This window comes from Dryobates pubescens, chromosome 19 (assembly GCF_014839835.1).
Source record: "Dryobates pubescens isolate bDryPub1 chromosome 19, bDryPub1.pri, whole genome shotgun sequence".
Taxonomy (NCBI): Eukaryota; Metazoa; Chordata; class Aves; order Piciformes; family Picidae; genus Dryobates; species Dryobates pubescens.
The window spans coordinates 3,440,651-3,462,018 of NC_071630.1; the positions used below are offsets into that span (position 1 = coordinate 3,440,651).

At 64.5% G+C, this 21,368-nt stretch overlaps 1 protein-coding gene across 1 annotated transcript in view; it reads left to right on the forward strand.

Moving 5' to 3' along the window:
- Nucleotides 1–21,368, forward strand: part of HYDIN (HYDIN axonemal central pair apparatus protein) — a 125,265-nt gene that overhangs the window by 28,590 nt on the left and 75,307 nt on the right. Inside the window, exons 9-19 of the mRNA XM_054170294.1 lie at nucleotides 2,275–2,374; nucleotides 4,214–4,332; nucleotides 7,554–7,777; nucleotides 10,709–10,776; nucleotides 12,367–12,596; nucleotides 13,473–13,573; nucleotides 14,095–14,230; nucleotides 15,568–15,732; nucleotides 18,277–18,429; nucleotides 19,470–19,708; nucleotides 20,341–20,824. Coding sequence (XP_054026269.1) covers nucleotides 2,275–2,374; nucleotides 4,214–4,332; nucleotides 7,554–7,777; nucleotides 10,709–10,776; nucleotides 12,367–12,596; nucleotides 13,473–13,573; nucleotides 14,095–14,230; nucleotides 15,568–15,732; nucleotides 18,277–18,429; nucleotides 19,470–19,708; nucleotides 20,341–20,824 — 2,019 coding nt within the window. The remainder of the gene's footprint in view (nucleotides 1–2,274; nucleotides 2,375–4,213; nucleotides 4,333–7,553; nucleotides 7,778–10,708; nucleotides 10,777–12,366; nucleotides 12,597–13,472; nucleotides 13,574–14,094; nucleotides 14,231–15,567; nucleotides 15,733–18,276; nucleotides 18,430–19,469; nucleotides 19,709–20,340; nucleotides 20,825–21,368) is intronic.

Below are 21,368 nucleotides of genomic sequence, written 5' to 3' on the forward strand. Positions count from 1 at the left end.
CCCAGGGCAGGCTGCAGAGCTGCTGAGGGGCCTGGGGCAGCTCTGGGAGCAGCAGAGGCTGAGAGAGCCCTGGGGCTGAGAGCCTGCAGCAGAGCAGCCCCAGAGGGCAGCTGAGCAATGCTCAGCAAGAGCTAAAGGAGCTGTGGGGGGCAGGAGGCTGGGGCCAGGCTCTGCTCAGGGGTGCCCAGGGCCAGGCCAAGGGGCAGAGGGCACAGCCTGGCAGCCAGGAGGAGAAAGTTGTTTGGTGTGAGGCTGCTGGAGGCCTGGAGCAGGCTGCCCAGAGAGGTTGTGGAGTCTCCTGGTGTGGAGAGCTTCCAACCCCCCCTGGGCACTGTGCCCCTGGGCAAGCCTCCCCTGGGCTCTGCCCAGCAGCTCCCTGTCCCTCCTGAGCTGGCAGCCCAGAGCTGGAGGCAGGATTCCAGCTGTGGCCTCCCCAGGGCAGGGCAGAGGGCAGGAGAAGCTCCCTGGCCCTGCTGGCCACACTCTGCTGAGTGCCCCCCAGGACCCCTTGGCCCTGTGGGCTCCAAGGGCACCTTGCTGGCTCAGCTCAGGGGCAGCTTGTCCCAGGCCCTCCTCTGTGGAGCTGCCTTCCAGCAGCTCCCCCCCAGCACCACCCCCACCCTTCTAGCCTGCCCTGGGCTCCCTGCAGCCCTTCCCTGTCCCTGCTGCCCTGGGGAGCCCACACTGCTGGCACAGTGCTCCAGGGCCCAGGGAAGGTCACCCTGGAGCTGCTATTTCTGTCCCAGCTGTGCTGCCCTTGGAGCTGATGGAAGCCCACAGCCAGCTGCAGAGGCTGAGCCAGGGAGCTGCTCCCTGCTGCTGGCACTGCAGAGTCATCAGGGCCACTGCCTGCCCCCAGCCCTTCTCCCCCTCCTGCCTCAGCCTCCTGCCTGCTGAGGAGCTGGAGCTGGGCTGCCCTCCATCAGCAGGGGCTGGGGTGGCTCTGGCAGCCCCTCACTGGCAACCCAACTGCCCCCCAGGTGTCCACAGGGCCAAGGCTCTGCTGGGGGCACAGAGGCTGCCCCAGGGGGCTCCCATCAGCTGCTGGGATGGGAACAATTCCTCCTCCTCTCCACTCTCCCTCTGCCCTCTGCCAGCTCCAAGCCATTCTCCCTGCTCCTGGCACTCCCAGCCCTTGCCCACAGTCCCTCCCCAGCTCTCCTGCAGCCCTTCAGCTCCTGCAAGGTTGCTCTGAGCTCTGCCTGGAGCCTTCTCTCCTGCAGGCTGCACAGCCCCAACCCTCCCAGCCTGGCCCCACAGGGGAGGCTCTGCAGCCTCTCAGCATCTCTGTGGCCTCCTCTGGAGCCTCTGCAGCAGCTCCAGGTCCTCCTTGTGCTGGGGGCCCCAGAGCTGGAGGCAGTGCTGCAGGGGGGCTCTGAGCAGAGCAGGGGGGGTATGAATGTCTTTGTAAGCTGCTCAGGTGACCTCCCCAGGCCTGGAGGTCGATTCCTGCTCCCCCTGATGTTGCTTTGCTTCCTCCTGGGGCAAGGGGATGGCCTGGATCCCCCTGCCAGGCTGGGAGCTCTCCATCTCCCCTCTTCCAGCTTCACCCCATTCCCCCTCATCCTGGCACTGCCACCCCCTGCCTCACCCCTGGGCATCCAACCTGGCTGTGATCACCTCCAGGGAGCTCTGGGGGAGCCTGGGGCAGGCTTTGGGGCTGGCTCTGAATGCAGCTCCAGGGCTGTGCTTGCAAACCTGACCTGCAAGGGCAGCTGGGGCCAGCCCTGGAGCCCAGGGGAGGCCTGGGAGGGCTCTGGGCAGCCTTCAGGGGGGAGGCTGTGCCTGCTGCAGGGGAGGCTCTGCCTGCTGCAGGGGAGGCTGTGCCTGCTGCCTGCTGCAGGGGAGGCTGTGCCTGCTGCCTGCTGCAGGGGAGGCTGTGCCTGCTGCCTGCTGCAGGGGAGGCTGTGCCTGCTGCAGGGGAGGCTGTGCCTGCTGCAGGGGAGGCTCTGCCTGCTGCCTGCAGGGCAGGGGAGGCTGTGCCTGCTGCCTGCTGCAGGGGAGGCTCTGCCTGCTGCAGGGGAGGCTCTGCCTGCTGCAGGGGAGGCTCTGCCTGCTGCAGGGGAGGCTCTGCCTGCTGCCTGCTGCAGGGGAGGCTGTGCCTGCTGCAGGGGAGGCTCTGCCTGCTGCCTGCAGGGCAGGGGAGGCTCTGCCTGCAGGGCAGGGCAGGGGTTGTGCTGGGAGAGCTCTGGAGCTGCCTGCCCAGACCCTCCCTGCTGTGCTGCTGGGGGTCAGTGCTTTGCTCTCTGCCTTTGCTGCCTTCTTCTCTTGCAGGAGGGAGAGCTGTGGCCACGCTGCTCAGCTGAGGTCCAGGTCACCTTCCAGCCCCAGGCAGCCAGGCTCTATGAGGCCAGGCTCTGCTGTCACATCTCAGGTACAGCTCTGCCCCAGGCTGCAGGCCAGGCTCAGGCAACCTTCCAGCCCCACTGGGCAGGTGCCCACTGTCCCTGTGCCCTGCAGGGCAGGTGCCCACTGTCCCTGTGCCCTCCAGCCCAAGGCCAGGGCTCAGGACACTGCCTCTGGCTCACTGATGCCAGGAGAAGCAAGGCAGGGGAGGGCTCAGGTGCCCTGCCCTGGGTGTGCCCTGCCCTGGGTGTGCCCTGCCCTGGGTGTGCCCTGCCCTGGGTGTGCCCTGCCCTGGGTTTGATCTGCTGGGAGCTGTCTGTGGAGCCTGAGGAGCTGCAGAGCACAGCAGCTTTAGTGCCCCCTAAGCCCCCCTAGCCCCCTCCAAGGGGAGTCCTCATTGCCTGGAGGCATCATGGGGGGGCCCTGAGGTGGTAGGAGCTGAGTCCCAGAGGTGCTCCCAGCCCCTGGATCCCCTCCAGCCCCTGGGTGGGGAACCTTTGCCCCCCAGAGGACCATCTCTGGTGCTTCCCCCTGGCTGGGCACTGCCCCCTGGCAGCTCTGGGGCTGTGGTTCCCCTGGGGGGAAGCAGCAGGAGAGAGAAGGCAGAGCCCCAGCAGCCTGCTGGAGGAGCTTGGTGCTGCCCTTGTCTCCCCAGAGTGCCTTGCTGGCAGCTGCTGGCACTGCCCCCTGCCTGGCACCAGCTGTGCCCTGCCAGAGGTGGGGGCTTGGCTGTGCTGGCACAGAGCAGGGAGTGCTTGCAGCCAGGCTCAGCCTCCTGGGCCCTCCCTCTCCCTCTCTGCAGCTGGAGCTGGCTGCCAGGCTTCAGCCAGGGCACCCTGAGGGCTTTGCTGCCCTCAGAGGGCCCTGAGGGCCACTCTGGAGCTGCTTTGCTCTCTCCTCCCTGCCCCAGGCCACAGCACACAGCAGCCATGGCACAGCCTCTGGCTTGGGCCAGCTCCACTTGGCCAAGGGCACCCAGGGGTGGCCAAGGGCACCCAGGGGTGGCCCAGGGCTTGTGGCACCAAAGTGGCTTCCTGCCCCCAGCTCCACCTGGGCAGAGCTGGGCAAGGGAAGCTTTGCCTGCAGAAGTTGCTCCTGAGGCCTTCCTGCCCCAGGGCTGGGCTGGTGCTGTGCTGAGAGAGCTCCAGCCTGGCCTGGGGGAAGTGGCCCTGGCCCTGGCAGGGGCTGGATGGCACAGAGCACAGAACCAGCCAGGCTGGGAGACAGCCCAGAGCTCACCCAGCCCAACCCAGCACCCAGCACCACCCAACCCACCCAGCCATGGCCCTGAGAGCCTCATTCAGGCTCTTGCTGAGCACCCCCAGGGCTGGGGACTCCACCACCCCCCTGGGCAGCACATCCCCAGGACCAACCTCTCTTGCTGGGGAGAATTTCTTTCTCACCTCCAGCCCAAACGTCCCCTGGCACAGCTTGAGGCTGTGTCCTCTTGTTCTGGTGCTGGGTGCCTGGGAGAACAGCCCAACCCCCAGCTGGCTGCAACCCCCTGAGCATTCTCCTGGCCTCCTCTGGAGCCTCTCCCTCAGCTCCAGGCCCTCCCTGTGCTGAGGGCTCCAGAGCTGCCCCCAGCACTGCAGGGGAGGTCTGAGCAGGGCAGAGGCAGAATCCCCTCTCTGGCTCTGCTGGCAGTGCTGCTTTGGCTGCAGCCCAGGCTGGGATTTGCCTTCTGGGCTGCAGTCTCCCCCTGCCTGCTCCTGCCCAGCTTCTCCCCCACCAGCACCCCCAAGGCCCTTCCCTGGAGCACCCAGACCTGGCCTCCCCCAGCCCAGGGCCAGGGCCTGGCAGTGAGGAGGAAGCTGCAGGCTGCCAGAGGCTCTCTGTGCCCTCAGCTGGAGCTCTCTGTGCACAGGCTGTGAGCTCAGGCTGCCCCTGCACGTCAGGGGGGAAGGCTTGGGGCCCCTGCTCCGCTTCCACTTCGACCAGCTGGACGTGGGGAAGGTGTTTGTGGGAGCCACCAACACCTACAAGGTGAGCAGCTGGGGCTGGGGGGGCTGGGGCTGCATCCTGAGGGCTGCCAGGTGGTTGGATCCCAATATCCAGGGGGGGTTGGGAGCTCTGCAGAGCAGGAGACTCCACAGCCTCTCTGGGCAGCCTGCTCCAGGGCTGCAGGGGGGCTCTGAGCAGAGCAGAGGGGCAGGAAAGCTGAGCACAGGTGCAGGAGATCCACAGAGCCTCAGAGCTGCAAAGAGCCTTGGGGCTGCTTGTCCTTAGCAGCCCTTCTGTCCCCACACTCCAGACTTGGTTCCCTCTCTGGGTCTGCAGAGGGAAGCAGAGGTGGAAATGAAGCCAAGGAACTCTCTCTGCCTTTGCCTTCCCCACCCTGGTGTAGAGGCTGCTGCTGTGCACATCACCCCACACCAAACAGAGGCAGAGCAAGAGGGAGCAGATGAGGCACTGCATCGTGCCTGGCCCTTGGCAAGGCTTCAGTGTGGCAGGGAAGGACACCTGAAGGATGCTTCCTTCCCCCCCAGCCTGCTGCTGGCTCTGCACTTTTCATGCTGATGCTTTCTGCATTCCTCCTGCCCAGCAATTTCCCTGCCTTGAGGAGGTGCAGGGGGGCAGGAAGGAGATGAGGCTGCTGGCAGCCAGGCTGGCTCAGGATAGGATCCCTCAGTGGTGTTTGTAAGGCAGGAGTCAAACAGGAGGGAGAAGAGAGCTCAAGTCACCCTTGTGTGGGGGACAGGGAGAGCTGCAGCTGCAGAATGAGGCTCTGAGGGACATCCTCTGCCTCCCATCTTCTGCCTCCAGCCCTGGAGGGCTCTGGACCTTGTGGAGAGGGCAAACAGAAGGAGGTTTTACCTTTCTCGCTCCCCAGCCCCTGGAGGGCTCTGGACCTTGTGGAGAGGGCAAACAGAAGGAGGTTTTACCTTGCCCCTGATAAGGGTCTGTCTGGCTGGCTCCTCTCCTGTGCTCCTGTGGCTCTCTCCCTCTGCTTCCCTCTCTCAGGTTGGTTTGGGTTTTTCCCTTCTGCCAGGTTTTGCAAGGGCAGGAACCAGGGCAAAGAGACCCAAAGTTGGCAGCTGGGTCCCTGGGGATGTCAGGTGGCACCCTGCAGGGAGCAGAAGCCTTGCAGGCTGGGGTGGGAGCTGGCTGAGCCTCGAGGTCCCCTCCAAGCCTGAGAGCTCTGTGGTTCTGTGACCCCCCTGCAGCTGTGGTCAGGCAGGAGAGGGCCTCCAGCAGGAGACAAAGTTCTCCAAGGGAGCTGAGGCTCAAGACACTGCCAACACCTTTCCCTTGGCCCAAACCCTGGGTCCTGCCTCCTCTCTGGAGCTACAGAGCCCTGCTGGGGCACTGGGACAAGCAGGGACCAGCTGGGGCCTCTCTGCCTTCCCTGCCAGCTTTGCCAGCTCAGTGCTGGGAGCCTGCACAGGCACTGCCCCCAGGCAGGCTGCACAGGGGGGTTGCACCGAGGATGCTGCAGGGCCTGGAGCAGCTCTGCTGGGAGGAGAGGCTGAGAGCCCTGGGGGGGTGCAGTGTGAGAGGGGAAGGCTGAGGGGGATCTGATCAATGTCTCTCGAGAGCTGAGGGCTGGGGGGCAGGATGAAGGTGCCAGGATGAAGGTGCCAGGCTCTTTGGAGGGCATTCAGCAGAGTGTGGCCAGCAGGGCCAGGGAGCTTCTCATTCTCTTTACTCTGCCCTGGGGAAGCCACAGCTGGAGTCCTGTGTCCAGCTCTGGGCTCCCAGCTCAGGAGGGACAGGGAACTGCTGGGCAGAGCCCAGGGCAGGCTGCAGAGCTGCTGAGGGGCCTGGGGCAGCTCTGGGAGCAGCAGAGGCTGAGAGAGCCCTGGGGCTGAGAGCCTGCAGCAGAGCAGCCCCAGAGGGCAGCTGAGCAATGCTCAGCAAGAGCTGAAGGAGCTGTGGGGGGCAGGAGGCTGGGGCCAGGCTCTGCTCAGGGGTGCCCAGGGACAGGACCAAGGGGCAGAGGGCACAGCCTGGCAGCCAGGAGGAGAAAGTTGTTTGGAGTGAGGCTGCTGGAGGCCTGGAGCAGGCTGCCCAGAGAGGTTGTGGAGTCTCCTGGTGTGGAGAGCTTCCAACCCCCCCTGGGCACTGTGCCCCTGGGCACTGTGCTGTGGGTGCCCTGCTGGGGCAGGGGCTTGAGCTGGGGGATCTCCAGGGGTCCCATCCAAGCCTGCTGGGCTCCTGGGATGCTCTAATAACCCTGTGGTGGGTTGAAAGGAAAGGCTCTGCTTTCCCTCCCCCACTGAGAAAGAAGCCAGGGCTAGGCCCAGCTGCAGCAAAAGCAGAGTGTGTATTTCCAAGCAGGTATAGGAAGCAGATCCTGTGTAACACAATTTACATACAGGTGTTTTACAATGTGAGCAGAAATAGACAGCAAATAGACACCCTCAGAAACCAGCCCCCCAACAGAGGGGGCTTCCCCCTCTGCCCCCCTCACCCCCCCCACCTCCCTTCTTTCCCTGAAGAGGGTCAGGAAAGAGAAGGGGCAGAGAGAGGCCTGGGAACAGGGAGTTAGTCTCTCTTATCTGTTGGCCAGAAGCAATCCAGCCAGCAGCCAGAGCGGGGAAGGGAAGGCTGAAGGAAAGTCCCAGCTGCCCTGGGTCCAGGACCATCACCTTCCCCCTTGATTAGCCAATGGAATTCGTTTAGAATACAAAGTATTTTCTAGACATTCAGCCAGAGTGCCCCTTCCTGAAAGGCACAGCCTCAGTCACACACCCCCTGGCGACTCTGGCTAGGGGAAGCTGTGGCTGCTCAGTGTGGAAAGCCCCCAGGGCTGAACTTGGCTCTGGCAGCAAGAGGAGGCAGCAGCAGGAGGCTGCAGCAGCAGCAGGAGGAGGCAGCAGGAGGAGGCTGCAGCAGCAGCAGGAGGAGGCAGCAGGAGGAGGCTGCAGCAGCAGCAGGAGGAGGCAGCAGCAGGAGGAGGCAGCAGGAGGAGGCTGCAGCAGCAGCAGGAGGAGGCAGCAGCAGCAGGAGGTGGCAGGAGGAGGCTGCAGCAGCAGCAGGAGGAGAGGCAGCAGCAGCAGGAGGAGAGGCAGCAGCAGGAGGAGAGGCAGCAGCAGGAGGAGAGGCAGCAGCAGGAGGAGAGGCAGCAGGAGGAGGAGAGGCAGCAGCAGGAGGAGGCAGCAGCAGCATCTTCTGCCTTTTCCAGACGTGTGGTGTTAAATTAGGACTCCAATCCTCCTTCTGCAAGGAGGGAAGGTTCCTCCTCATGTGGTTTCCACTTCCAGGCCATCCTGCTCAACAGAGGACCCATTGAGGCTTCCTTCAGCTTGGTGCCTCCAGCCACAGCTCTGGGCTCCTGCTTCACCTTCCTGCCCTGGCAGGGCCTCCTGCTGCCAGGGGGGGTCCAAGTCATCCAGATCTCCTTCAGCTCCCCCAGCCTGGGCCACTTCACAGAGGAGTTCAGGTTCCATGTGGAAGGATCTCCTGAGCCTGTGACCCTGACCATCAGGTGAGGAGGGTTAAGGGAGCCTGGGGGCACCTCTGTAGCTGGCCCTAGGGGACCACCTCCCACCCACCTCCTTCTCTGGTGAAGTGGAGAAGAAAAGGTCCTGCAGAATGAAGCAGGCTGGGAGAGAGCCCAGAGCTCACCCAGCCCAACCCAGCACCCAGCACCACCCAACCCACCCAGCCATGGCCCTGAGAGCCTCAGCCAGGCTCTTGCTGAGCACCCCCAGGGCTGGGGACTCCACCACCCCCCTGGGCAGCACATCCCCAGGGCCAGTCTCTCTTGCTGGGAAGAATTTCTTCCTCACCTGTAGCCCAAACCTCCCCTGGCACAGCTTGAGGCTGTGTCCTCTTGTTCTGGTGCTGGGTGCCTGGCAGAAGAGCCCAACCCCCACCTGGCTGCAAGCTCCCTTCAGGGAGCTGTAGAGAGCAAGGAGGTCTCCCCTGAGCCTCCTCTTCCCCAGCAGCAGATGAAGTGTCAGTGTCTGGGAGGGGACAGCCTGGAACCACAGAATGCTTTGGGTCCAACTCCCCCTCCCCCTCCTCCTGCATTCCTGAGGATGCTCAGAGCCCCAAACGACCTCAGCTGGAAGGGTTCCAGGCATGGAGCATCTCAAAGCTCTCTGAGCAGCCTCTGCCTTCCTCTTTTTCTGCCAGGGAGACAGATTTGTCCTCATTCACCTTTCCCAGGCCAGTTGTGCTTTACAAACCTCTCCCTCCCACCCCCCACCTGATTCCTGGGCTGAGGAACTCTCTTCAGGCCTCACACAGAAGCTGCTTCATCCCTTCAGGGCCCTGGGGGGGTTCAGCCTGGAGCAGAGGAGGCTGAGGGAGACCTCCTTGCTCTCTGCAGCTCCCTGAGAGGAGGCTGCAGGGAGGTTGGGGCTGGGCTCTGCTCCCCAGGCTCAGGGGATGGAAGGAGAGGACCTGGCCTGGAGCTGTGCCAGGGGAGGCTGAGGCTGGAGAGGAGGCAAAATGTGTTTGGTGCCAGAGGGGTCAGGGCCTGGCAGAGGCTGCCCAGGGAGGTGGTGGAGTCCCCATGGCTGGAGGTGTCCCAGAGCCCTGTGGCCATGGCACTTGGGGTCTGGTGGCCAGGGTGGGCTTGGGTTGGAGGTTGGACTGGAGGATCTCAGAGGTCTCCTCCAACCCAAACCCTTCTGTGGGGCTGTGCTTCAGAGGCTGTGGGGTGCTCCAGAGCTTTGGAGCTGGGCTGTGCCTTGCCCTGGGCTGCTGGATCATGGGAGGAGAGCAGGAGAGGCTCCAGCCAGAGGGTTGGGTGGAGGAGGACACCAAGGTCGCTGCTGGGCAGGAGGAGAGTGCTTGGGCAGGATCTGCTGAGCCCTGTGGGGAAGAGATTCTGCTGCTGTGTGAGGAGGGGAAGTGCTCCTGGCTGAGGAAAGCAAGAGGGAACCTCTCACAGCCAGAGGTTCCTCTCCTCTGTCCCCCTCACCCCCAGCCTGCTCATGGGGTTGGTGCTGCAGCTCCTTGAGCAAGGGCAGGCTGCTCCCAGAGCCACAGCCATGGTGGTGGGGCTGGAGCAGCCCTGCTGGGAGGAGAGGCTGAGAGCCCTGGGGGAGTTCAGTGTGCAGAGGAGAAGGCTGAGAGGGATCTGAGCAATGCCTGTCAATAGCTGAGGGCTGGGGGGCAGGAGGCTGGGGCCAGGCTCTGCTCAGGGGTGCCCAGGGCCAGGCCAAGGGGCAGAGGGCACAGCCTGGCAGCCAGGAGGAGAAAGTTGTTTGGTGTGAGGCTGCTGGAGGCCTGGAGCAGGCTGCCCAGAGAGGTTGTGGAGTCTCCTGGTGTGGAGAGCTTCCAACCCCCCCTGGGCACTGTGCCCCTGGGCACTGTGCTGTGGGTGCCCTGCTGGGGCAGGGCCTGGGCTGAGGGATCCCCAGGGGTCCCTCCCAGCCCTCCCCATGCTGGGATCCTGGGATTCCTGTGCTGCCTTCCCCAGGGATCATTCTCCAGCCCTCCTCTCTCTCCTTCTCCAGCCCCACAGCTCAAGCTGCTTCTTTCCCAGTGCCTTGGCCAAGGCCAAGCTGAGCTCCAGGAGGTTTTGAGCACTGGATTTAGTCTTCCACAGAGGCTCCCAGGGGCAAGCAGCCTGGGGGGACACTGGAGAGTTCAAGTGGTTCCTCTCCCACCTTGTGCCACCCTTCCTGCTCTGCAGGTCCTTGCTCTCCCCTGCCAGCTGCTGCTGGCCAGCACAGCCCTTGCCACCCCACTGCTTTTCCCTGCCCTGAGTCTCCTGCCAGCTGCCACTGGGGCACTGAGCTCTGGGCTGGCTTCTGGCCTCAGCCTTCTGGGCATGCCCTGAGGGCTGCCTTGAGCACACAGTGGGCTGCTCAGCAGGGCCTGGGGGTCGTCCCTTGGCCCTTTCCCAGGGTGCCCCACAGCCAGGGCTGCTCTCCAGCACCTCTGGGCAGCACACAGCTGCTGCCTCTTCCCCAGCCAGAGGAAGCTGCTGGGGCTCCAGAGGTTCAGGCTGGTGCTGGGAGGTCCTTGGGGAGGGGAACTTCACTGCCAGCAGGGATTTGCTGCCTGCCCTAGCTCAGGAGCTGCCTCAGCTCCAAGGGTGGAGCAGTAGCCTTGGGCTGCAGTGGCTGAGAGTCCCCATGGCTGCCCTGGGTGAGAGGTTGGTTGAACCATGGCAGGGGGGTTGGAACAGGTTGCCCAGGGAGGTGGTGGAAGCCTCCTGCTCAGCCCTGGAGGTGTTTGCAGCCAGGCTGGAGGTGGCTGTGAGCAACCTGCTGTGGGGTGAGGTGTCCCTGCCCATGGCAGGGGGCTTGGAGCTGGCTGAGCCCTGGGGTCTCTGCCAGCCCTCACAATTCTATGAAGCCTGCTGTGGTTTGAGACCAACTGTGCTCCATGCCAGCAAGCAGTGACAGCTGCAGTGCTCTGCAGCCAAGCCAACCCCTCCTCTGCTCTGTCCCCACAGGGGCTGTGTCACTGCCCCCACGTTTCACTTCGATGTCCCTGGCCTGCACTTCGGGGAGGTCTCCTTCGGTGAGTGTGGCCTGGCCCTGGGGCACAGCCTCAGAGCCCCCAGCACTGCTGGCCCCCAGAGCAGCCTGCAGGGTGTCCAAGCAGGGCTGCAGGCTGCTGGGCAGTGTCCTGCCATCCTGAGACCAAAGAGGACCAAAGGAATAGGCTCCAGGGGGACCTCAGAGCAGGTCCTGGAGGGAGCTACAGGAGGGATGGAGAGAGACTGTTCCCCAAGGCCTGCAGGGCCAGGCCCAGGGGCAATGGCTTCAGACTGGAGCAGGGCAGATTGAGACTGGATGTGAGGAGGCTGGTGGAACACTGGCACAGGCTGCCCAGGGAGGTGGTTGGGATCCCAACCCTGGAGACATTCCAGGTGAGGCTGGGGAGGGCTGTGGGCAGCCTGCCCCAGCTGGGGAGGTCCCTGCTGGGTGCAGGGGGTTGGACTGGAGGAGCTTTGGAGCTCCCTTCCAGCCCAAGCCAGTCTATGATTCCATGGCTCCATGACTGGAACCTCAGTGCCTCCTGGTGTCCCTCAGAGCCTGTTCAGCCCCAGGCTCCCAGCCCTTGGCAGCAGGGTGGCTGTGGAAGTGCCAGGAGGGCCCAGGGGATGGATTGCAGGAGCAGAGAGCTGAAGCCATGGAGCAGCCCAGAGCTGCTGGGGCTAAATGTAGCTGTGGCCAGGCTTGGAGAGCATTTCCCCACCTGAGCTGTGCTGTGAGATGCTCATGGGTGCTGTGGGGGCCTCTCCTTAACACCTGCCAGGTAATGTGGCCAAGGAACAGCTCTGCAGCAGGCAGTGGTGTCCTGAGTCACAGAACCCCAGAGCTGGCAGGGCTGGAAGGGAGCCCAAGGCTCAGCCAGCTCCAAGCCCCTGCCATGGGCAGGGACACCTCACCCCACAGCAGGTTGCTCACAGCCACCTCCAGCCTGGCTGCAAACACCTCCAGGGCTGAGCAGGAGGCTTCCACCACCTCCCTGGGCAGCCTGGGCCAGGCTCTCACCACCCTCAGTGCTGGGCTGCTTCTCCTTGCCCAGCAGGAGCACAGCTCTGCTGGCAGCACCGTGAGCAGGCTGTGGTCCTTCTGCTGAGTCTCAGGAAGGCTTTTTGCTGAGGTGCTCTCAAGTGACCTTGGGAAACCAGGTCTGGGTGGACTGAAGGTCAGCCTGGCCAGGATCCCTCCGCTGGACTTCCTAAGAGAGCTGCTGAGCTTTGCTGAGCTGCAGCCTGTGCAGGCTGGAGAGGAGAAGGCTCCAGGGAGACCTTCTGGTGGCCTTCCAGGAGCTGCAGGGGGCTGCAGGAAAGCTGGGGAGGGACTTTGGAGGGGGTCAGGGAGGGCCAGGACTGGGGGGGATGGAGCAAAAGGAGAAGTGGGGAGCTGGAGATTGGCTGTGAGGAAGAAGTTGTTGGCCAGGAGGGTGGTGAGAGCCACCTGGCACCCCGAAGGCCTTCTCCTGCAGGCTGCTCTCAGCCACTTCTGCCCCAGCCTGGCTCTGTGCTTGGCATTGCCCTGAGCCAGCTGCAGGACCTTGCCCTTGGCCTTGTTGGAGCTTGGCTTGGGCTGAGCTCTGCAACCTGCCCAGGGCTGTCCTTGGCTGTGTGCTCTCCCCTAGGCTTCCCTCGCAGCCTCTCCTGTCGCCTCACCAACTCCTCCCCGGTGCCCATGGCCTTCGCCCTGCGCGTGCCCGGGGACGGCGCAGCCGAGCCCAGCGTGCCCAGCGCCGCCCTGCTGCTGGAGCACAGCCACCCAGCCTGGGGGAGGAGAGCCCAGGGGCGCCTCAGGGAGTTCAGCATCAGCCCTTGCAGAGGCACCATCCGGCCCCTGAGCTCCCAGGACATCCAGGTAGGGAGCAGTGGGGCAGAGGGGCTGCAGCGGCTGGGGCTGAAGCTTCCCTGCTCTTGTGGGAGGCCTTCGGTGCTGCTGGCCTGGAGGGGCCATGGCCCTCAGCACCACATCTGCATGGCTCTGGAGCACCTTTGAGATCATCCAGCCCCAGCCTGACCCCGGTGCTGCCAGGGCACCACCACCCATGGCCCTCAGCACCACATCTGCATGGCTCTGGAGCACCTTTGAGATCATCCAACCCCAGCCTGACCCCGGTGCTGCCAGGGCACCACCACCCATGGCCCTCAGCACCACAGCCCCAGGCCTCTGAGGCCCCTCTGGGGATGGAGACTCCCCCACTGCCCTGGGCAGCCTGGGCCAGGCCTGGGCAGCCCTTCTGAAGGAGATCCAAAGCTGGGCAACTGTTGGCTGGGGTGCTCTGGGGGTTCTTGGAGGAGCTTCCCTTTGCTGCTGCAGCCAGAAGCTGCAGCTTGTGCCCCACAGGCTGAAGGACAGAAGGCAGCTCCTCAGCTGGTGCCAGCTGCTTGGAGTGATGCTTTGCTTGGGGATGAATGCTGTGAGGGCAGCAGGGGTCAGCCCCAAAGAGCATGAAGCAGCTGACTGCTCCCCCTGGTCTTGTTCCTCCCCTCCAGCCCCCTCCTGCCCTGCTGCCTGCAGTCCCCTCCTGCCCTGCTGCTGCCTGCATTCACCTCCCACAGGTCCTGGAGCTGTCCAAGGGGTGTCCCAAAGCCGCTGCTGCCAGAAGCCCTTTGGTGCTTCCCCCAGCCTGTGCCCTGCCCCTGGAGCAGCAGCAGAGCTGTGGCCAAGGCCTCCCTGTGCTCCCCACACATGAGGTGGGGAGGGCAGTGCTGAAGTGCTTTGCTCTCCCCCCAGGTCACTCTGTGCTCCAACACTGTGGGCCCCTACGAGCTGGCTCTGGTGCTGGACGTGGATGGTGTGGGCCAGGAGCTGTTCTCACTGCCCCTCACAGCCAGGTACCAGCCCCCTCCTTGCAGCTCCTCAGCTCCCCTGATAGAATCTCAGAGCTCACCACCAGTGCCTGGGCAGCCTGGGCCAGGCCTGCACAACCCTTGTGGGGAAGGAATTGTTCCTCATGGCCAACCTAAACCTGCCCTGGGGCAGCCTGAGGCCATTTCCTCTTGTCTTGTTGCTTGCTCCTGGGGAGCAGAGCCCAACCTCAGTGCAGCCTCCTCCCAGGGAGCTGCAGAGAGCAAGGAGGTCTCCCTCAGCCTCCTGGAGCAGGCTGCCCAGAGAGGTTGTGGAGTCTCCTGCTCTGGAGCCTTCCCAGCCCTGTCTGGATGTGTTCCTGTGCCCCCTGGGCTGGGTGCTGTGCTCCTGCTCTGGCAGGGGGCTGGCACTGGGAGCTCTCCAGAGGTCCCTTCCAACCCCTCACAGCCTGGAGCTGTGAGCCTGCTCCCTGCCATGGCAGGTGAGGAGCAGGGCTGCCCTGTGCTCTGCCAGTGTCTCCATTGCCTTTGGCCATCCCTGTGCCCAGGTGTGTGGTGCCTGCTCTCTCTGTGCCCAGCCCTGTGGTGCCCTTTGGCCGCTGCTACCTGCAGCTCCCTGCCCGGCGCCTGCTGACCCTGGTGAACGACAGCGACCTGCCCGGCTGCTATGGGCTGCTGCCTCAGGTACCCCCTGCCCTCAGCTGCCAGCCAGGGCTCTGCCTGGGACAAAAGGGCTTTGCATGAGGCCTTGGGTGGTGTCCAGTGGCAGCTCAAGGTTTGCTGAGGAGCAGGAACCCGACCTCAGGCAGCAGGTGGATGGAAACCTTCCTGAATGTCAACCCCAGGCAGCAGTTTCTGCCCTGGGCTTTGGCTGCTGCCATGCAGGAGAGCTCAGAGGGCTGTGCAAAGCTGCTCTGCCAGCCCAGGAGTGGCAGCTTGTGGCTGCTGCAGCTGCTGCAGGCCATCCAAGGCTTGCTTCTTGCTTTGGGCCTCTCAGCTTCCTCTGAGAGATGCAAAAGCCTGAGCGTGAGTTGCTGCTGTGGAGGAGCTGAAACCTTTCTCAGAGGTCACTGCTGTCAAGTTTGGTTCCTGGCTGGAAAGCAGCCCTGAGGGGAAGGACTTGGGGGTGCAGAGCTGGAAATGAGCTGGAACCAAGTGCTGCCAGCCCAGCCCCAGCCATGCCCTGGGCTGAGCCCCAGCAGGGTGGGCAGCAGGGGCAGGGAGGGGATTCTGCCTCTCTGCTGTGCTCTGCTGAGACCTCCCTGCAGTGCTGGGGCAGCTCTGGAGCCCTCAGCACAGACAGGGACCTGGGGGAGCAGGGCAGGAGGAGGCCACAGCAGGGCTGGAAGGGCTCTGTTGTGAGGCCAGGCTGAGAGAGCTGGGCTTGGGCAGCCTGCAGAAGGCTCCAGGGAGACCTTCTGGTGGCCTTGCAGTGCTCAGGGAGCCTCTCAGAGAGCTGGGGACAGAGTCTGGAGCAGGGCCACTTGTGCCAGGCCAAGGGGGGATGGTTTGAGCTGCAAGAGGGAGATGGAGAGTGGAGAGAAGGAGAAATGTTGGACCCTGAGGGTGGGGAGAGCCTGGCCCAGGCTGCCCAGGGAGCTGGGAGCTGCCCATGGCTGGCAGCAGTGCAGCTGGGGCTGTGTGTGGCTGTGGCTGGGGATGTCCCTGCTGCCTGCAGGGGGTTGCAGTGGATGATCCTGTAGGGTCCCTTCCAAGCTGATGCTGTCTGTGCCTCTGAGTGACCCTTGATGCTCTCAGCAGCATCCCCCAGGCAAGAGGCTGCTGCAGAGGGGTTGGAGCTGTCCTGGCTCCCTGTGGCCCTTGAGCCCTGATCCAAAGCCAGGCAGAGCTGCCAGGAAGGCAGGAGAGAGGAAGAGGCTTCCCTTGGTACTCACTGCAGGGGAGACTGGAGGGGGAATCAGCTTCTGCTGGGCTGGGTGCCCCTGGGGCTGGTTGGCACTGCCCCAAGCTGGGGCAGCTCCCTTCCCACCCATCCCATTCCCTGTTTCTGCCCTTTCCAGGCACCCCAGGAGGATGCTGCTGTGCTCTACTCCAGCCCTGTGCCCTGTGGCATTATTCAAGCTCACAGCTCTGTGGAGGTGCCCCTGAGCCTGGCAGCCCAGGTGCCAGGGGAGCAGGACACTGTGGCCCACCTGATGGTGTTTGGGTGCCCAGAGTCGCCCCTGGTGAGTGCTGGGGGCAGAGGCCTGCTCTGTGCCACTGCAGACAGAGGGAACTGGAGCCCAGGGCTGCTGTGGACAAGGGAAAGAAGGGATCCATGGCCCAGGGGGAAGGGAGAAGGGGAAGGGCTGTCCTCTTGGCAGGGGAGCCAAGGCCTGGAGCTGCTGGAGCCCACAAGGGCTCAGGGGTTCCTACAGTGAGGGAAGTGTTTTGCTGATCCCTACTGAAGCATCTGCTCTGCCCTGCTCAGACCACATCTGCCCTGCTCAGACCACATCTGCCCTGCTCAGACCACATCTGGAGAGTTGTGGCCAGCCCTGGGCTCCCCAGAGGAGGGAGGGGGAAAGGGAACTACTGGAGAGGGTCCAAGAGAGGCTAAGAGGATGATAAAGGGATTGGAACATCTGTGTGAGGAGGAGAGGCTGAGAGCCCTGGGGGTGTGCAGCCTGGAGAGGAGAAGGCTGAGAGGGATCTGATCAATGCCTCTCAAGAGCTGAGGGCTGGGGGGCAGGAGGCTGGGGCCAGGCTCCACTCAGTGGTGCCCAGGTCAAGGCCAAGGGGCAGAGGGCACAAACTGGCACCCAGGAGACTGCAGCTGAGCAGGAGAAAGTTGTTTGGTGTGAGGCTGCTGGAGCCTGGAGCAGGCTGCCCAGAGAGGTTGTGGAGTCCTCTGAGGGAGCTTCCAACCCCCCCTGGCTGTGTTCCTGGGTGCCCTGCCCTGGGTGCTGCTGCTCTGGCAGGGGACTTGGATTGGGTGACCTCCAGAGGTCCCTTCCAGCCCTCCCCATGCTGGGCTGCTCCTGAAAGCTGCTGGCATTCAGGCAGGCTCACAGGCAGCAGTGCTGTGCCCTGAGCTGCAGCCAGCAGCACATTTCCCCTGCTGAAACTTTCATTTCCAACCTCATTAAGTTGGGAAGCAGCTGGCTTAAAGGTCTTGGCAGCTCCCAGAGCAGAGGGGAGGATGGCAGAAGGATTCCTGGGCCCCCCCCAGGAAGCAAGGCTGACATTTGGGGAAGCACTGCCAGGGAGTTAATCTTTCATTAACAGGAAGGCAAAGGATGCTGCTAAATGCCTTGGATGCCTCTCAAGCTCCCAGGCCAGCCCCAGGGGCAGCCCTGAGCACTGTGAGGTGTGGCAGAGAGGTCACAGATTCACTGTGGGGGATGGAGCAAAACCAGGAGTGGGGAGCTGGAGATTGGCTGTGAGGAAGAGGTTGTTGGCCAGGAGGGTGGTGAGAGCCTGGCCCAGGCTGCCCAGGGAGGTGGTGGAAGCCTCCTGCTCAGCCCTGGAGGTGTTTGCAGCCAGGCTGGAGGTGGCTGTGAGCAACCTGCTGTGGGGTGAGGTGTCCCTGCCCATGGCAGGGGCTTGGAGCTGGCTGAGCCTGGGGGTCTCTCCCAGCCCTGCCAGATCTGGGGGTCTGTGATTGGAACCAGCTTGGAGCTGGCTGAGCCTTGAGCTCCCCTCCAGCCCTGACCATTCCATGATTCTCTGACCCTCCCTCCAGCCCTGCTCTGCCTCCTGGCTGCCTGCTGAGCAGACAAAGCAAGAGCAAGGCCAGAGGCAGGAGCCTGGAGGAGCAGAGTCCTCCTGCAGCTGCTGGCATGCATGAGGCCTTTGCAGCTGAAGGCTGCTGCTGGCCACACTCTCCTGAAGGCAGCCCAGGGCCCCAGTGGCCTCCTTGGCCACCAGGGCACCTTGCTGGCTCCTGGGGAGCTCACTGCCCCCCAGGACCCCCAGGTCCTTCTCTGTGGAGCTGCTCCATGCTTAGCTTCTCCTCCAGCTCTGCCTCAGGCTGGAGAGCAAAGCTCCCACTGCAGTTTGGTCATCCCAGGAGATTCCCAGCAGGAGTCAAGGGAGAAGAGGTGCAGAGACTCAGGGAAGGGGTTGGGCTGGAAGGGACCTCAGAGACCATCCAGCTCCAGCCCCCTGCCATAGGCAGGGACCCCTCCCCCCAGCCCAGGCTGCTCCAGGCCTCATCCAGCCTGGTCCTGAGCACCTCCAGGCAGGGGGCAGCCACAGCCTCCCTGGGCAGCCTGTGCCAGGCTCTCCCCAGCATGGTCCAGAGCTGAAAATGCTGCTGGGATGCTGGGATAAAGAATGGATTCCTGCTCCTCCTGGAGCAGCAGGATCAGCCCAGAGCATGGACCAGAGCTGCCCAGCTCAGGGCCAGCCTGGGCTGCTTCTCAAGGGGTGGCTCTGGGGAGTGCCCAGAAGCAGGAGCCAGGGAGGGTGTTCTGGGGCAAGCCTGAGCAGGCAGCAGGGCTGGGGGCAGGCACAGGGCAAAGGAGAGCTGCTGGTGGGGCAAGCAGGCTGGGGGCAGCCTGGTTTCTGACCCCCTGGCCACAGGAACTCTCAGGTGGGGTCCTTCAGCCCCCACACTTCTTCCCAGGCCTCCTGCTCCAAGCTTAACACACTGGAGGCTGCACCAGCCCCACTCATGCCCTGCCCAGGAGCAGCCTGAGGGCTGCCCCAGCTTTCCCTGCTGTGTTTTTGGGTGCCTTTCCCTTCATTTCCTCTCTTCCTCTCTTCTCTCTTCCTGCCTGGAGCAGGAGATCCACTTGGTGAGCCGTGGAGAGGGCCCAGTTGTCTCTGTGCATCCCAGCAGGATCCACTTTGGCAGCATCCAAGTTCTGCAGGAGGCCTCCAGGAGCCTGCAGCTCTGCAATCAGAGCCCAATCCCTGCACCCTTCAGGGCACAGGTGGTGAGTGCTGGGGAGGGGGAAGGCTTCCAAGGGGGATGTCTGCTCCCTAGCAGCCTGCAGCTTGGCTTTCAGGTGGAGCTTTTCCACCTGGCTGCCTGGGAGAGCAAGCAAGATGTGTGCCAGCAGCACAGGGCAGAGGAGCCTGGCTCTGGGGGCAGCTTCAGCTGCAGCCTGGGAGGCTGGGGCTGGGGAGGGCCCAGCACAGGACTCCCCTGCTGGCCCTGGGAGCTGACTCCAGTGCCTGGCTGTGCCCAGGGGGAAACAGTTCCTGCTGGAGCCCAGTGGGCATATGCCCAGCAGGAACTTGGCCCCAGCAGCCCTTGGACCAAGGGAGTCTCCATCCTGCTGGCTCCCTGGTGCTGAAGGTCCTGGGATGCAAACTGCTGCTCCTGCTGAGCTTCCTTTTTGCTCTCTGAGAGGGCAGAGAATAAGCTGAGCAAGCTGAGATCAATCCTTTAGTGGCCAGCTTCACTTGGGGGTGGCCTGGGGTGGCCTGGAGTGACCTCCTGCACAGGCTGCCCTCTGCCCCTCTCCTCTCCACTGGATGTGTGGAGCCTGTGCATAGAATCACAGAATGGGGTTGGGCTGGAAGGGACCTCAGAGACCATCCAGCTCCAGCCCCCTGCCACGGGCAGGGACCCCTCCCCCCAGCCCAGCCTGCTCCAGGCCTCATCCAGCCTGGTCCTGAGCACCTCCAGGCAGGGGGCAGCCACAGCCTCCCTGGGCAGCCTGTGCCAGGCTCTCCCCAGCCTCCCTGCCAACAATTGCTTCCTGGGAGCTGCCCCATGCCTGGCACCCAGTCAGAGCTGCCAGGCAGGCAGGAGAGAGGAAGAGGTTTCCCTTGGCACTCACTGCAGGGGAGACTGGAGGGGGGAATCAGCTTCTGCTGGGCTGGGTGCCCCTGGGGCTGGGTGCCCCTGGGGCTGGGTGGCACTGCCCCAAGCTGAGGCTCAGTGCAGGGGGGGTTGAGCCTGCAGGGCTGCCCTCCTGTGATCCTGGGCTCTGTCCCAGCCTCACTGGGGCCCTCCCTCCTCCCCCAGGCTGCCAAAGGCTCCTGCTGGAGGGTGGAACCCAGCCAGGGAGTGATCCCCCCCGAGGGAGAGCTCTGTGTGGCTGTCGTAGCCAGGCTGGCAGACACGGGGCTGTGCCAGGCCAAGGTGCAGCTGCAGGTGGAGCACAGCCCTGGCTGTGCCGTCCCGGTGCAGGCCCTGGGCGTGGGCAGCACCACCGGCACCCACAGGCCCCTGGCGCCGCAGCTCCGCCTGGGCACTCGCTTCAGGTAGGTGCCCCCAGGCTGCCTGGCAGCAGCAGGAAGCTCTGCACCACCCGGGGGGGAGGCCCTGGCCCAGGCAGCCCAGGGAGGTGGTGGAGGCTCCATCCCTGCAGCCCTTCCAGCTCAGCCTGGCTGTGTCCCTGGGCAGCCTGCTGCAGCTGGAGCTGGCCCTGCTGCCTGCAGGGGCTTGGACAGGATGCCCTTTGGGGCTCCCTGCCAGCCCAGTGCCAGCTGGGAAGCTGTGAATGGTTTTCCAAGGTGCTTCCCAGTGCCCAACCACCTAACCTGCTCCAGCTCCAAACCATTGCCCCTGGGCCTATCCCCACAGCCCCTTCTCAGCAGTCCCTCCCCAGCCTGCCTGCAGCTGCCCTGCAGCTCTGCAGCTGCAGCTCTCAGCTCTGCCTGCAGCCTTCTCTGCTGCAGGCTGCACAGCCCCAACCCTCCCAGCCTGGCCCCAGGGCAGAGGTTCTGCAGCCCTCTGATCACCTTGGTGGCCTCCTCTGGAGCCTCTCCAGCAGCTCCAGGTCCCTCCTGTGCTGGGGTCCCATAGCTGGCCCCAGCCCTGATCGTCTCTGTGGCCCCCTCTGGACCTTCTCCCGGAGGTATTAAGTGCCGCAGGCTGGAGCTGCTCTGTGCAGACAGCAGGAGAGCCTCTCGGTGCAGCTCCTCCTCGCTGCATGCCAGCAGAGGATGCCAAGCACGGCTCGGGGCAGCTGCCGGCCGCCGCTCGGCCCGGGGGCAGCCGAGCTCCGGCTCCCGCCGAGGCTGGGGGCTCGGCGGAAGCCTTCCGCGGCGGTGGCGCAGCCGGGGCGGGGGCAGGGAGCCCCCAGCGGGGCGGCCGGGGCCGGGCGCCGGCAGCTGCCCTGCCGCTCGCCCCCCGCGCTCCCCCGCAGCCCGCTTCCGAGCCGCCACAGCTTCAGGACCGGCAACCGGGGCCGCCGCGGCCGGCCGCTCCCCCGGCCCGCGGGATCCCCGCCCGCCCGCGGCGGCAGCACCGAGGACAGAGCCTCCCGCGGCGCCGCCGCCGCCCCCCCGGGCTTGCGCCTGCGGCCGCCCGGCATGGAGCCGAGCCCGGGCCGCGGCGCGGAGCTGCTGCTGGAAGGCTGCTGCGGCGCTCCCCAGGTGAGGGCTGAGCCTGCCCCCGGCAGATCGCTGCCGCTGCGGGCAGCAGAGGGGATCCTGCCCCTGGGCTCTGCTCGGACCTCCCCCCCAGCCCTGCCTCCAGCTCTGGGGTCCCCAGCAGCAGCAGGACACAGAGCTGTGGAGAGAGGCCAGGGGAGGCCACAGCGATGCTGCCGGGGCTGGAGCAGCCCTCTGCTTCTCCTCGTGGCCCCGCTCTGGACACACTTCTCAGAGGTCCCTTCCAGCCTAAACCATTCTCTGGCTCTCCTGCAGCCCCCTGGCAAATGTTTGCCTGAGAGCCTGAGCAGGAACCTGGTTGAAGGCCACCAGTTCCCCTGGCTGCCTCAGCTTCTTCCCTGGCTGGCCACCAGCAGTTGCTGAGGGCTGCTTTAGTGTTTCCACAGCTGCCAGCAGCCCAACCTGCTGCCACCCAGGCAGGGCTGGAGGCAGCTGCTGCTGTGGCAGGTGCCAAGGTGCCACATGGTGAGGCAGGGGGGAAGAGCAGAGGAAGGAAGTGCCCCAGCTTGGGAGCAGAGGCAGGAAG